The sequence below is a fragment of the Pristiophorus japonicus genome, chromosome 1 (genome assembly GCF_044704955.1).
Source record: "Pristiophorus japonicus isolate sPriJap1 chromosome 1, sPriJap1.hap1, whole genome shotgun sequence".
NCBI classification, from domain to species: domain Eukaryota; kingdom Metazoa; phylum Chordata; class Chondrichthyes; family Pristiophoridae; genus Pristiophorus; species Pristiophorus japonicus.
The window spans coordinates 297,127,368-297,142,761 of record NC_091977.1 but is presented as its reverse complement, the minus strand read 5'-3'; the positions used below and the strand labels follow the sequence as shown (position 1 = coordinate 297,142,761).

The 15,394-nt window shown below is 47.8% G+C and overlaps 1 protein-coding gene across 1 annotated transcript in view; it reads right to left on the bottom strand.

Annotated features, from left to right (window-relative positions):
* The window catches only part of LOC139250721 (grainyhead-like protein 2 homolog), a 185,034-nt gene that overhangs the window by 145,521 nt on the left and 24,119 nt on the right, over nucleotides 1-15,394 (bottom strand). The window contains exon 4 of the mRNA XM_070873120.1: nucleotides 6,002-6,416. Within this exon, the coding sequence (XP_070729221.1) occupies nucleotides 6,002-6,416 (415 nt within the window). The remainder of the gene's footprint in view (nucleotides 1-6,001; nucleotides 6,417-15,394) is intronic.

The window sequence follows — 15,394 nt, the reverse complement described above, 5'->3', positions numbered from 1 at the left end:
GTGATGTATTTGGACTTTCAAAAAGCTTTTGACAAGATCCCACACATGAGATTGGTGTGCAAAATCAAAGCACATGGTATTGGGGGTAATGTATTGATGTGGATAGATAACTGGTTGGCAGACAGGAAGCAGAGAGTCAGGATAAATGGGTCCATTTCAGAATGGCAGGCAGTGACTAGTGGGGTGCCGCAGGGCTCAGTGCTGGAACCCCAGCTATTTACAATATACATCAATGATTTAGATGAAGGAATTGATGTAATATCTCCAAGTTTGCAGGTGACACTGAGCTGGGTGGCAGTGTGAGCTGTGAGGAGAATGCTAAGAGGCTGCAGGGTGAATTGGACAGGTTAGGTGAGTGGGCAAATGCATGGCAGATGCAGTATAATGTGGATAAATGTGAGGTTATCCACTTTGATGGCAAAAACATGAATATTATCTGAATGGCGGCAGTTTAGGAAAAGGGGAGGTGCAACGAGACCTGGGTGTCATGGTACATCAGGCATTGAAAGTTGGCATACAGGTACAGCAGGCGGTGCAGAAGGCAAATGGCATGTTGGCCTTCATAGCTAGGGTATTTGAGTATAGGAGCAGGGAGGTCTTATTGTAGTTGTACAGGGCCTTGGTGAGGACTCACCTGGAATATTGTGTTCAGTTTTTGTCTCCTAATCTGAGGAAGGACGTTCTTGCTATTGAGGGAGTGCAGCGAAGGTTCATCAGACTGATTCCCAGGATGGCAGGGCAGACATATGAGGAGAGACTGGATTAACTGGGCCTGTATTCACTGGAGTTTCGAAGAATGAGAGGGGATCTCATAGAAACATATAAAATTCTGACGGGACTAGACAGATTAGATGCAGGAAGAATGTTCCCGATGTTGGGGAAGTCCAGAACCAGGGGGTCACAGTCTAAGGATAAGGGGTAAGCCATTTAGGACCGAGATGAGGAGAAACTTCTTCACTCAGAGAGTTGTTAACCTGTGGAATTCCCTACCGCAGAGAGTTGTTGATGCCAGTTCATTCGATATATTCAAAAGGGAGTTAGATATGGCCCTTACGGCTAAAGGGATCAAGGGGTATGGAGAGAAAGCAGGAAAGGGGTACTGAGGTGAATGATCAGCCATGATCTTATTGAATGGTGGTGCAGGCTCGAAGGGCCAAATGGTCTACTCCTGAATCTATTTTCTATGTTTCTATGTTTCTACCCCTTATCCTTAGACAGTGACCCCTGGTTCTGGACTTCCCCAAAATCGGGAACATTCTTCCTGCATCTAACCTGTCCAATCCTATCAGAATATTATATGTTTATAGATACCCTCTCATTCTTCTAAATTCCAGTGAATATAAGCCTAGTCGATCCAGTCTTTCTTCTTCTGTCAGTCCTGCCATCCCGGGAATCAGTCTGGTGAACCTTCGCTGCACTCCCTCAATAGCAAGAATGTCCTTCCTCAGATGAGGAGACCAAAACTGCACAAAGTACTCAAGGTGTAGGCTCACCAAGGCCCTGTACAACTGCAGCAAGACCTCCCCACTCCTATACTCAAATCCTCTTGCTATGAAGGCCAACATGCCATTTGCCTTCTTCACCACCTGCTGTACCTGCATGCCTACTTTCAATGACTGATGTACCATGATACCCAGGTCTCGTTGCACCTCCCCTTTTTACTAATCTGTCACCATTCAGATAATAATCTTCCTTCCTATTTTTGCCACCAAAGTGGATAACCTCACATTTATCCACATTATACTGCATCTGCCATGTATTTGCCCACTCACCTAACCTGTCCAAGTCACTCTGCAGCCTCTTAGCATCCTCCTCACAGCTCACACTGCCACCCAGCTTAGTGTCATCTGCAAACTTGGAGATATTACATTTAATTCCTTTGTCTAAATCATTAATGTATATTGTAAATAGCTGGGGTCCCAGCACTGAACCCTGTGGCACCCCACTAGTCACTGCCTGCCATTCTGAAAAGGACCCATTTATTCCCACTCTTTGCTTCCTGTCTGCCAACCAGTTCTCTATCCACGTCAATACATTACCCCCAATACCATGTGCCTTAATTTTGCCACTAATCTCTGGTGGAGTACCTGGTCAAAAGCCTTTTGGAAGTCCAAATACAACACATCCACTACCTTTGACATTCCCTCCCTCATGGCCACTATTCCCTCACTGATGTCCCTGGATATGGTTATCATTTCTCGTGTCATTGCTATTACTTCTCCCGACAGTCCCGCTACCTCATCACTCACCTCACTGATGGTGTCCAGGAGTGATCGGGTAAGGTCAATGCTCTCTGCACTCAACGACATCATTTGAACCACATCTGTTAGATCTTGCACCTCAGGCGAGCATGGTCGAGCTCTCCTTCCCCTTTTCCCCACAGATGTGGCTCGCACCCCACCACTGGTACCCGCAGCCTGGAACGGTGGGGCCCTGAGTGCGCCTCGCTACACCTCAGCACTGGGACCGGCAACCTCGGAAGGTGTGAAACCATAGAATGTCCCACCAACACTCAAACCACTGGTCACGGAAGGGGCTGCCACCTCCATGAGTGGCACCTCCTCCAAAGTCAGTACAACAGTGGGAGCTTCATCTAACTCCATCCCCTCCCCCCCACCCCCCCTCACCCCCATGTTCTTGGTCTGGAGGGTTGGATTGGAAGATGTTCTCTTCAGGCTCGTCCTCATCTGAATCTTCTTCTGCATTGTCAGGGTTGGCCTCAAGTTCTGCAAAAGATTACAGAACAGTCAAATGGTTAGCAGCAGAGGAGGGGGCAGGGTGGGTGGCATGAGTAGGCTCACACGTCGCAGGCCAGGCAGCAGGCTGAGTTGAAGAACCATGATGAATTTGCAGGACTTACACTCTCCCTCGAGTGTGGGCCCAGCTTGTGCAGTATTGATTGCTTTTTTCCAGGCAGGACCCATCAAAGCAGCAACCCTCTCTTCCAAGGGTGTCAGTGGGGCCCTCCTCCTTTTGGAGTTCTTTCCCTTTTATTATGTGGCACCTTCCTCTGCAAAGATGAAAATGCAACTTTTTAGAGAGGGAGTCTTTCTGCTGGGTGGGACATGTACAACTGGTCACATTTACAATTGCAATTCCATTGAAAAATGAAAATATCACTTACACTAGCTACTTGACCAAGGTACTGCCACTTCTTTCTGCATTGGCCTTCAGACCTCGGGGTGGTCACCACTGCGCAGTAATCTTCTGCAACTTGGTTCCAGCGTTTCTTCATTTCTTTGGGTGGAACTTTTATGTGACCTGCTGGTGTCCAGCTCCTGCCATCTGTTCTCAATCACAGTAACTAGTGCCTCCACTTCTTCCTGTAAGAAATTCTTGGTCCTTGCACCGCGTTACATCTTGTTTTGCTCCAGCTGCAATTTTTCCAATGCTCACACAGCGTGCCTTCTCACACAACTGGCTTTTTAAAAATGGACGATTGCCAAATCCGAGCTGTACTGAGCATACGTGCCCATTGGAACGACGTCAAAAATGTAACTTTTTTCCTGCGCATGTGCAGAAGGTGCGGCTTCATTTTACGCCGCAGACAGTAGGCTCCAGCTCCCGATGTGACTGGACACGCTGTGTGGTGCCAAATTTGAATTATACATCAGGGAAACTTTGCCAAAATATTTCTAGTGCATTTCTGGCCTAGAAAAATGGGCGTAACTCTGGCAATACACCAGAAAATGGGCTTGGGGAAAATTGAGCCCAGAATACCTCACGTTTATCTGTGTTGAACTTCATTTGCCAATTATATGCCCATTCTGTAAGTTTATTAATGTCCTCCTGTAATTTGTTGCACTCCTCCTCAGTATTGACTATTCCCCCCAATTTGGTGTCATCCACAAACTCTGCCCTCCAGGGAGTCACACACTGGAGTCACATTAGGCCTGAACTCCAGATTTAGGCAGCGAGCTCAGCATCAGTGTGAAGCTGAAATTGTTTAGCACTAACACTGAAGCTGTCGCTTAAATGCACCTTTAGAAAGATTCGAGTAATCCTGAGTAATGAGATTGGATGATTGTTCCACAACTGAGAATAAGCTCCCAATTATGAAGAAGATAATAACACACATCTTACTCCATTAACTTCAAAGAGCTATTTCCACATTGGAATGAAAATAACCCTCTCATCACCTTTAGAATTCAAAAAATTCTGTCTCAGTATTAGAATGGGATTAAACTCAATCAGGCTCATGGACCTATAGTGTACAGTGCATGTCAAATAAGTTACAAAATACTGAATTTTAGCTCTTCACTATATTCTTAATCATGATGCTTTAAGTGTGTATTTCATTTACATGCAATACCAATACTCAGATTATTCCTCTCTCTCTACCCTATCTAACTTGGCTTCTCAATGTACTGCCAGTACAGTAAGTCTTTCTTTCCTGAAGCAGAAGTTATACTATAGGGCAAGTCTTAAGCTGGATTCTCCTTACCTGCCCAATGAGAGTTTTACAGTCAGATCTATTTTTGCTACAATGAAAATAAAGTCCATGTTGCCCAACCCACTTATCACTAAACACTATCTGTTCATTTTGAGTGGCTACGGTTAACTTCTATATAACTTTTATTCAAAATTTAGTGCTTTTAAAGGTCTGAAGCCCTTTTGCAAAACTAATTGACCTAATGTACCTAAACTGAGAATTACCTGACACAAACTTCAAAGAAGCTCTGAATTTGCAAATGTGCTGGTCCCTGAAAGTACTTCAGGCACACTCCTGATTCTGCAACCAAAAACACAGCCAGCAACTTGTCCATTTGTTCCCTAACCTGTGACCAGTTTTTCCGCACTTGCCCTTCACTGACTGATTTTGGCTGCTGCGCAGGGACTGGACGGACTGAGGGAAACCTGCAGCTAAAGCACAATCAAAATCACCAAGTATACACAAGTAACTATTTACATGTCCACACGGGTGTGGTCATTTTTCTTTTAAATTTAACCTTTGTTTTGCAAGCTTTGCATGTCCTCAGACTGGTGTTGCAATAACCCAGATATGACAGGAAGGCTCATACTAGAAATGGAAAGGAAGGGTGTCAAACCAAACCCAAAAATCATAGGGTAATTCAGAGCCAAGAGTTACAAGAATGGAGAATTAAGAGCCAATCCAATGCCCGATTTAATGTTAATGAAGGTGCAGGGCTTTAAATGCTGCCACAAAGAACCCATTTACAGTCCGATCAACCAAATGATTGTGCAAAGGGGTTAGGGGAGCTGAGCATTTATATAACTGTCCACCATGGTTGACATGGCCCTCGACCATGTCTGTTCTATTTCCTGCACTTCTGCTCCCATTCCTTCCCCTCCCTCCCAGAGCCACGATAGGGTTCCCTTTGTCCTCACCTTCCACCCCACCAGCCTCCACATTCAATGGATCATCCTCCGCCATATCCCACCGCCAAACACATCTTCCCCTCCCCTCCCCTTTCAGGGACCGTTCCCTCTGCAAAACTCTTGGTTCACTCCTCTAACGTCCCCAAGAGTCTCTCCCCTTCCTACAGCACCTTCCTGTGCAAGCTCCATCGATCGGAGGTCTTGGGGGGGGGAATCGGAGGCCTGATTGGGGGGGGGGGTCTCCGATCACAGGAGGTAGGTTAGGTAGGGATGCTGGATCCAGGAGGTAGGTGTAAAGGTACTTACTTCCTGGATCCAGCAGTCCTCACCTTACTTTAGCTGGCAGGTTTCACGAGGCATGCAAAACCCGACCAGCTAAAGTTAAATTCAAAATGGAGGCTAAATCAGAAGCTTCCTGCCTCATTATAATATTTAAATAGACAGCCCACCACCTGGCAGCGGATTGGCTGCCCATCCCCACAGACCGCCACCGTTAAAACCGGAAGTGGGCGGGTTGGAAGTGAGTTCTGGTCAGGATTCAGATTTTTAACACTTAAACTTCCCACCTGACCCCTACCTACCTGTTTTTTTTTTTAGGTTAAAATTCCCCCCAATAAATAAAGCACATCTTAAAATATATATATTTAAAATCACAACTTACTTCCGCTATTTCTTCCTTAAATGTTTCACTGTAGCTACTGTCAGGTGTACTGCGCTGGTCATCTTTGAGGTAGTTGGTGTGTGTGACAGTGAGCACTTCATATTGGTTGCTGCCGAGGTTCTGTTCAAAGATCACCCCTCTCTGTTCATCGCTCTCGGCTCTACTATAGTGCACGGTGGGGGTCAGTGCCCCTGAGTAGCTCGAGGGGTAAGCCTCCGTTTTGATGCTCACCACCGCTACCCCTGCTACCGACACAGGCGTGTTCTCAGCTGGATGTGCACTGTAAGTTTCCCTCTTTGAAACATCCAAGTGCTCCGGGTGCAAGGACAGGTTCACTGGGAGGGACTTAAGAACTTGCACTCGATTGTCTTGTACTTCTATATCGTTCTGATTATCGGATGATGCAAGGCAATTTCTGATAAATCAGGAGACAGGGAAAAAAGGTCATCAGAAAAAGAGCATACATTTGACACTGATCCAAAGAAAACAACTTCACTTATCCTTAGTTAACATGGATTGGCAGTGACATAATCTGTTTATGTTCTCAGTATTTGTTTCACTTCTTGTAGATGTTAAGCACATGAACAGACTTTTTATTTTTTTTTTAAATTGTCAATTTCTTCCCCGTCCCCCTTACCCAATGACCTAGGTTTATCCAATCATGCACCAACAAGGTCAAAGGTTCAATGCTTGGTCTGTGTTGAGTTAGCTGAAGTGGTAGCTCTCAGCGTCCAAGGGTCATATTGCCCCTTTCATGACCGCCGGACGTCCCACAGTGCTTTACAGCCAATGAAGTACTTTTGGAATGTAGTCACTGTTGTAATGAAAGAAACGCGGCAGCCAATTTGCACACAGCAAGCTCCCACAAACAACAATGTGATGATGACCAGATAATCTGTTTTTAGTGATGTTGATTGCCAGGACACCGGGGATACCTCACTTCTTCTTCTTCGAAATAGTGCCTTGGGATCTTTTAGGTCCACTTGAGAGAGCAGACAGGGCCTCGGTTTAACGCCTCATCCGAAAGCTGGCACCTCCGACTGTGTAGCACTTCCTCAGTATTGCACTAGAGTGTCAGCTTAGATTTTTGTACTCAAGTCTCGGGAGTGAGATTTGAATCCACAATCTTCTGACTCAGAGGCAAAGGTGCTACCAACTGAGCCACAGCTGACTCTAAAAAAAATACCAAAAATAAATCAGCCAAAGTTCTCATTCCTGATGGCCATCTAATGATCCCAGCCACAATTGCGTGCGAGTGGATTAGGCGAGGACAGACTGGGGCTTGGTTGTGGCGCCCTCCCACTCTCTCCTACCCAACACTCCACCAACACTTGCAGACAATTCAAACAGAAGAATATGGCCACTTGCCTGATGGTACCTGAGAGAACCAGACACTCGTGGAACCACACCCCACCAAGAGATGGACATTGTCAGGAAAGAAATAAAGTCGAGAATAAAACAAAAAAAAAGCACTAATTGATACAGTTCCACGGGCAATAGCATCAGTTCCAGTACCTTTCCCAAGTGACCATTCTTTATGTGTGAGACTCATGCCATTGTAGCCTCTTGAGCAACCCTAATTATAACTGATCAAGGTGGCCGTGCTTTCAGCTGCTTAGGCCCTAAGCTCTGGAACTCCCTCGCTAAATCTCTCTGCTTCTCTTTCCTTCTTTAAGACGCTCCTTAAAACCTACTCTTTGACCAAGCTTTCTGTTGTAATTTCTTCTTATGTGGCACGGTGTCAAATCTATCTGTTTTGTCTTGCAACACTGCTGTGAAGCGCCTTGGAACATTTTACTACATTAAAAGTGCTATATAAATAAAAGTTGTTGTTGTAGCAATAAAGATGTTCAAAGAGGGCTCACCATTGCCAATCAATTCAAAAGCAGGAATTGTAGCTGATTTTGAACATTGGCCCATGGGCACCAAGGCCGATTGTATTGCCCAAATGCTGCCCGAGCTGAGATCGGCACTGACCTGGAATCAAACCCATGACCTTCCTGGTTTGCCTGTCATTATAATATAGTGCATGGAACCTTTACCCAGTGGATCCTTCCTTGCTGGAATTCCTTTAGTTTCATCTTTAAATGCTGCCAGCCAGCTGACTCAGTTGTGACATAGGGAATGGATGTAGTTGGCCATGGCTCGAAGTAGGATAATCAGGAGAGCTAATCAGAGTCAATAATCTAATACTGGCTTATTCCAGTAACCATCTAAATTGGCACTGCCCTGAAATCAAATCAAGAGGGCTGTGGCAATTCAAAGCTCATAACCAGTTCTGAGAAAGGAACTTTAGAAATGTCGATTTTTGTTCTTTCCACATATGTTGCCTGACTTACTGAGAGCTTCCGGCATATTCAGTTATTATTACAATAGTTTATGGTGATTGACTGGGGAAGATTGGGCATAAAGTATCACCCAGGCGGAGTACAAAGAGACAAACTTAAGTGAATGTACAGAAAATTGGGCGGTTTTCCTCCCCCCCCACCCCCCCCCGGCTGCATAATGAATGCCCTGTGTTCCACATATATAATGCTTCAGGCCCATACGCTAAAGTGAAAAATCTACCCCAAATGTTGTTTTTATTACAGGGAACCAATTCTGCTAAATATTCGTGAAAACTACAAACCAGTTGGCTTGCTCATGAGATAGCTTATACGCTTGGCAGATACTAGAGGCTGGAGTGAATCCAACTTGTTACTGGAAGCAGAACTGGGGTCTAAGGGCACTTTACATTGAAGGAACCACTACCAGTGGAAGTTTGCAGCCAGCAAAAGGCTGCTGGTACCTGCATTTGTTGCACAGGCAGTGCAGGATAGAATCAAAGCAACACAAACAAAAGCAAAATACTGCGGATGCTGGAAGCTGAAATAAAAACAGAAAATGCTGGAAATCTCAGTGGGTCAGGCAGCATCTGTGGGGAGAAACAAAGGGCCCAACATTGGCCATGACTTGCATCAATTTTTTTTGGAGCAAGTTGTTTTTTCTGGCATAAGTTAGAAAATGCCATTTACCCCCAAATATTTGCTCCAGAGTAAGTCAGTTAGGTACGATTTTTTTTCGGCCAGTTTTTTTTTTTCACAAGGGGGCGTACCCAGACACTTACGACAGTTTTGACCATTTATGACACTTTGGCCAGCAAAAACGTACTCCAAATCTACTTAGGTCAGCGTATGTGGCCAGCTCTGAAAAACCTTGCGGGCAGTTAAGAAAAAGTAACGCACATTCAGCAGACATTAGGGCAGGGATAGGGGAGGGAAGGGAACTGGAGAGGACCTCAACAACCAAGCAGCAAACATTAAGGAACAGCTCAAACCATTAAAATACAATTTTAAAAAGTAGTAAATCTTCCTTATCTTTAAAGTCTGCCCGGGAAAGGCAGCAGGCCGGCCAGTGCATGAGGCAATTCGGCCTGGTATAGGGGAGGGAAGACGTGCACTGGAGGAATCACAGCTCCTGGGTGTGGGAGCCTCGGGGGTGGGGGGGAGGCGGGCAGGCACCGAGCGACCGGAGGAATCACAGCGTGTGGGGTCTGGAAGTCTCATCTCTCCACCCCACCATCCCCAAAACTCTCCTCCTCTCCCCCCTTCCAACTCTCCTCTCCCCCCCCAACAACTCTCCTCTCCGCCCCCCCTCCAACTCTCCTCTCCCCCCCCTCCAACTTTCCTCTCCCCCCTCCTCCAACTCTCCTCTCCCCCCTCCTCCAACTCTCCTCTCCCCCCTCCTCCAACTCTCCTCTCCCTCCCCTCCAACTCTCCTCTCCCCCCTCCAACTTTCCTCTCCCCCCCTCCAACTCTCCTCTCCCCCCCCTCCAACTCTCCTCTCCCCCCCCCTCCAACTCTCCTCTCCTCTTCCCCCCTCCAACTCTCCTCTCCCCCCCTCCAACTCTCCTCTCCCCCCCCCTCCAACTCTCCTCTCCCCCCCCTCCAACTCTCCTCTCCCCCCCCCCTCCAACTCTCCTCTCCCCCCCCCCTCCAACTCTCCTCTCCCCCCCCCTCCAACTCTCCTCTCCCCCCCCCCCTCCAACTCTCCTCTCCCCCCCCCTCCAACTCTCCTCTCCCCCCCCTCCAACTCTCCTCTCCCCCCCCCTCCAACTCTCCTCTCTCCCCCCCCCAACTCTCCTCTCCCCCCACACCCCAAAAACTCTCCTCTCCCCCCAACCCCCAAAAACTCTCCTCCGCCCAGCCGCCCCCCCACCAAATCAAAGGTTTCAAGCAAAGTCCTTAACTGCCCGGGAAGTCAGTGGGCCGGCCGGCCGGTGCGGGAGTCCACTCGGCTGGGGATAGGATGCGGTGAGATTTGGCGTCCCTTCAGCCTGGGATAGGGGCTGTGAGCATCGGGTCCTGCTCACAGCCCACAGTACGCGCTGGGCGGGCAGGAGCATGCGCGCAGCTCTCACTGAGCATGCGTGCAGGTGCCGGCAGTGCTTTCTACGCTGGCCTGTTGCTCCGCCCCTCCTTCAGTCTGCACGCCATGTCACAACTCCAGGGACTCCGAAGAGTGGCCAGGATGGGGTCCCTTTTTTCTGGCGCTCTTTCCAGTGCGCAAAGTCGCCGCGCTTCAGGTCAGTGTGCTGAAAAAAGGGGTTGGGCAATGTTGGGTCCAAAGTTATGACGAAGGGTCATCGACCTGAAATGTTAACTCTGTTTCTCTCCACAGATGCTGCCTGACCCGCTGAGATTTCCAGCATTTCCTGTTTTTATTATAGAATCATCAGCATCATCATAGGCGGTCCCTCGTATCGAGGATGGCTTGCTTCCACGCCAAAAAGGCATGAGTTCACAGGTGTTTCAACGAAAGATCGAATATTCCAGGTCCCGAATTACATGTTGAAGGGTGGAAGATGTCTGTGCGTGGTTGCACACCAGCCACCACACGGGCTTGACAGAGCTAGCTCTTGGTCCAGTGGCAAGAGTTAACCAAGGTGACTGGAGATCAGCTCTGCTGCACGGACCTAGTGCGCGCACATATCGCAGTGTGGGCTGGCCCGTGCTGCCCCTGGGCCCTCGTCTCTTCTGGGCCCCGAACTCACGCCTCTCCTGGGCCCCGATCACATCGCTCTGCAATCTCTCGCCGCTCCTGCGCCCTGACCTCACCACCCCTGCTGTACCTGCCCACGCTCCAATCATCGACCTGGGTTATGATGATGTCCAATCCAGTTGCCCTCCTGAACCAGCTCGCGCTGCACTTTGAAGTGGCATGCCTCTACGCTGCTCCTTTTATGGCCCTGATCTGCTGATGGTCCTTGCAGGTCAAGGCCGCGCCAAATATAGAATCAAAGCATCTCTGGCAACGATAAAGTCACTGCGCACCTGTAACATTGCGCATGAGCAGTGACTCAAAAGTCGCATTCGATACTTTTAAGTATCTTGATTTCCCTCAGTATCAGTGAAGTCCAGACAGGCGAGCAATCAGAGTTCTCAGCCCATCTGTCGGCAGAAGAATACTACTGGAGTCGGTGTTTTTTTGTTTGCTGCCAGAATGTTTGACTCCAGACTAATTGCATTGCTGCAATATAAACAAGTGACCAGATCGGAGATTAGAATTCCCCCTCCCCCATTACTTTGTATGGAATTCCCTCTTCAGAAATCTCCTATTTCCAAACTCTAGTCGACCCTTGTTACAAAGTTCTCTCTCTAAGTCTCACTACACTTGTATTGGATAGAACATATGATTTCTTGTGTCTCAAACTTCAACTCCCAACTTTAAACGTCAATTTAAATAAAGTAATACTCGCGATGTTGCAATACAAAGCAACCGGCCCTTGCTAAATCTTTTAATTTAATTCATACACTATGTTACAGCTTTGTGCGGATCAGGATAATGCCTTAAAGCAAGTGCGAATGAGGCCGTTAAAGTCACTATCTTGCATTAATGCTGATGTTTTATTTGACTGAAGCCATTAAAAGCCTTAAAGACATTTGCACATTTTGAGTGTAGGCAGGACATTCATATAATTTGAATAACAAGGAGGCAATCTTGTTGGCCGTGTTGGAATGAGAGAGTATTTCTCTACTGATACCCTGAATCTTGATGAATGGGTACATCAGAAATGTTAACCTGTCTTTTCACTTCACACGTTTAGCAAATCTGCTGCATATTTCCAGCATTCTGTTTTCAGTTTACTTGGAATATAGCCGTTTTTAACTGTGCAAACAGAATGATTCAAATGCATTAGCAGCTCTTCTGTCATTCAACGAGAAACTAATAAATGCGTTTCAGAAAACCTAACAAATCAAATTAAAATGTAGTTGCCGGGGGTGATGATGCACTCCAGTCCCTCCTGTGCCCACCTCTCGCGGAAGACCTCGAGCGTACCGGTAGACACTGCGTGCTCCATCTCCAGGGAGACCTGGGTTCGAACGTTGCCGCAGAAGAAGCAGACAGTCGAGCTGAACAAACCCCTCGACCACCTTCTACCTGGACCTGTCAATGGCCATCTTGGCCAGGCCCAGGAGCAGTCCCACGAGGAGGCCCTCCAACCTGCCCGCTCTCCCCCGCATCTGGTGCCCAAAGATCGGGAGCATGGGACTGAAGTGCAACCAAAAATAGAGGAGCAGCCCCTTCAAATAATGGAAGAGGGGCTGCAACCTCACACGCTCTATAAAAATGCGGACACAGACTCCTCCATGCTGCAGAAAATGCAGGCCAATTGGCTTCACAACCCTGGTCTAAGAAGGGAAAATTAAGCCGTCCTTATCCCATTATCCAACGATCCTACACTGGAATATGGATGGGAGGTGAGGACAAGATTAGGCATGGCTTTGATGGCCCTGCAGTTCTCCCCGGTGCCCTGGCCAATATTTATCCCTCAATCAACATAATAAAAAAAAACAGATGATCTGGTCATTATCACATTGCTGTTTGTGGGAGCTTGCTGTGCGCAAATTGGTTGCTGTGTTTCCTACATTACAAAAGTGACAACACTTCTAAAAGTACTTAATTGGCTGGAAAGCGCTTTGGTACGTCCGGTCGTCGAGAAAGGCGCTATATAAATGCAAGTCTTTCTTTCTTTTAGTTGCATAGTGCACTGACACTCACTGCGCAGGCTCACACAAGAGTGTCCACTTGGGCAAGGCATCGAGGAGCTTCCAGCTATCAGCATGAATCACTTTCCTAAAAGGAAAGGAGAAAAATCCAAAAGAAAATTGGCTTCCTGTGGTGATAGGTCAGTGGGTTTACCCACTGAATAGCTAGAGACCCTTTTATATGACAGGCCCCACTGCTTACACCGTCCACACTCATTGCAGCAGCCACCGGTATCGGGCAAATGGCGCTAACCATTTGGGCTCAAGTAAATTACAAATTTTTCTGGCCACAGATGGGCTGGGAATGTCCACTGCTGGCCTGTATGGACCTCTCCTGATATCAAGTCTATAACACATTAAGTGTGTCGGCTATTGCAGTCAATTCAATAAGCTTTTCCCACCTGGTTATCATATTTATATTTAAATCCCTGATGTTTTTTTAATCCCGAGTCTTAGTGAGTTTTATTAAGTTACAATTTGTGGTCATCACTCATCAGCTGGTAGGTGTAGGAGAGGTGGTTTCCCCAACCACCCCGCCCCCCCGATGTTGCAGATGAATAGTGTCATGTATGTAACCATCATGCAACGGTAATCTTCATGTAACTGTAACCTTCATGCAACTCCTGTACACTGTACTTATACCCTAGAAATGCACACCCTGACCACAGGGGGTGAACTTGTGGGAGACACTCCTCACCTGGGTTTCCAGGTATAAAAGGGGAGGTCCCACCCAGGGTCAGCACTCCTTGGTCCTGGGAATAAAGGTTACGGTCACGTAATGACTGTGTCTGCAGTACATGCCTCGTGTGATTTTGTAGTACGGTGCAGGGACACCACAAATAGAGCGATCAGTTCCAGAGGAATGTAAGTCAAACACGGGGCAGTGTGCGCTCACTTTGGAAGGAATCTTGTGGGTTCAAGTCCAACTCCAGGGACTTGAGCACAAAAAAAATCCAGGTTTACACTCCAATGCAGTACTGAGGGAGCATTGAACTGTCGGAGGTGCCGTCTTTCGGATGAGATGTTAAACCGAAGCCCTGTCTGCTCTCTCAAGTGGACGTAAAAGATCCCATGGCATTATTTCGAAGAGCTGGGAAGTTATTCCCGGTGCCCTGGCCAATATTTATCCCTCAATCAACATAACAAAAAAATCAGATTATCTGGTCATTATCACATTGCTGTTTGTGGGAGCTTGCTGTGTGCAAATTGGCTGCCGCATTTCCCACATTACAACAGTGACTACATTCCAAAAGTACTTCATTGGCTGTAAAACGCTTTCATTTGTCCGGTGGTCACGAAAGGCACTATTTAATCCAAGTCTTTCTTTCTTTCTATAAGCAGTGGGGACCAGTGGGACATGCAGGCCGTGATCCTTACCAAAGGATCCATCACAGACCGAATCCACGTCCGGACCGGGGTCAAACAGGGCTGCGTCATCGTCCCAATCCTCTTCTCAATCTTCCTCGCTGATATGCTCCACCTCACAGTCAACAAGCTCCCCGCTGGAGTGGAACTAAACTACAGAACCAGTGGGAACCTGTTCAACCTTCGGCGTCTCCAGGCCAGGTCCAAGACCATCCCAACCTCTGTCGTCGAGCTACAGTATACGGACGACGCCTGCATCTGCGCACACACAGAGGCTGAACTCCAGGATATATTTACTGAGGCGTACGAAAGCATGGGCCTTACACTAAACATCAGTAAGACAAAAGTCCTCCACCAGCCTGTCCTCGCCGCACAGCACTGCCCCCCAGTCATCAAGATCCACGGCGTGGCCCGATACAGCGTGGATCACTTCCCTTATCTCGAGAGCCTCCCATCAACAAGAGCAGGTATTGACGATGAGATTCAACGCCTCCTGTGCACCAGTGCAGCCTTTGGCCGCCTGAGGAAAAGAGTGTTTGAAGACCAGGCCCTCAAGACTGCCACCAAGCTCATGGTCTACAGGGCTGTAGTAATACTCGCCCTCCTGTATGGCTCAGAGACATGGACCATGTACAGTAGACGCCTCAAGTCGCTGGAGAAATACCACCAACGATGCCTCCGCAAGATCCTACAAATCCCCTGGGAGAACAGACGCACAACATTAGCGTCCTCGACCAGACCAACATCCCCAGCATTGAAGCACTGACCACACTTGATCAGCTCCACTGGGCAGGCCACATAGTTTGCATGCCAGACACGAGACTCCCAAAGCAAGCGCTCTACTCGGAACTCCTTCACAGCAAACAAGCCAAAGGTGGACAGAGGAAACGTTACAGGGACACCCTCAGAGCCTCCCTGAAAAATTGAAACATCCCCACTGACACCTGGGAGTCCCTGGCCAAAGACCGCCTAAGTGAAGGAAGTGCATCCGGGAGGGTGC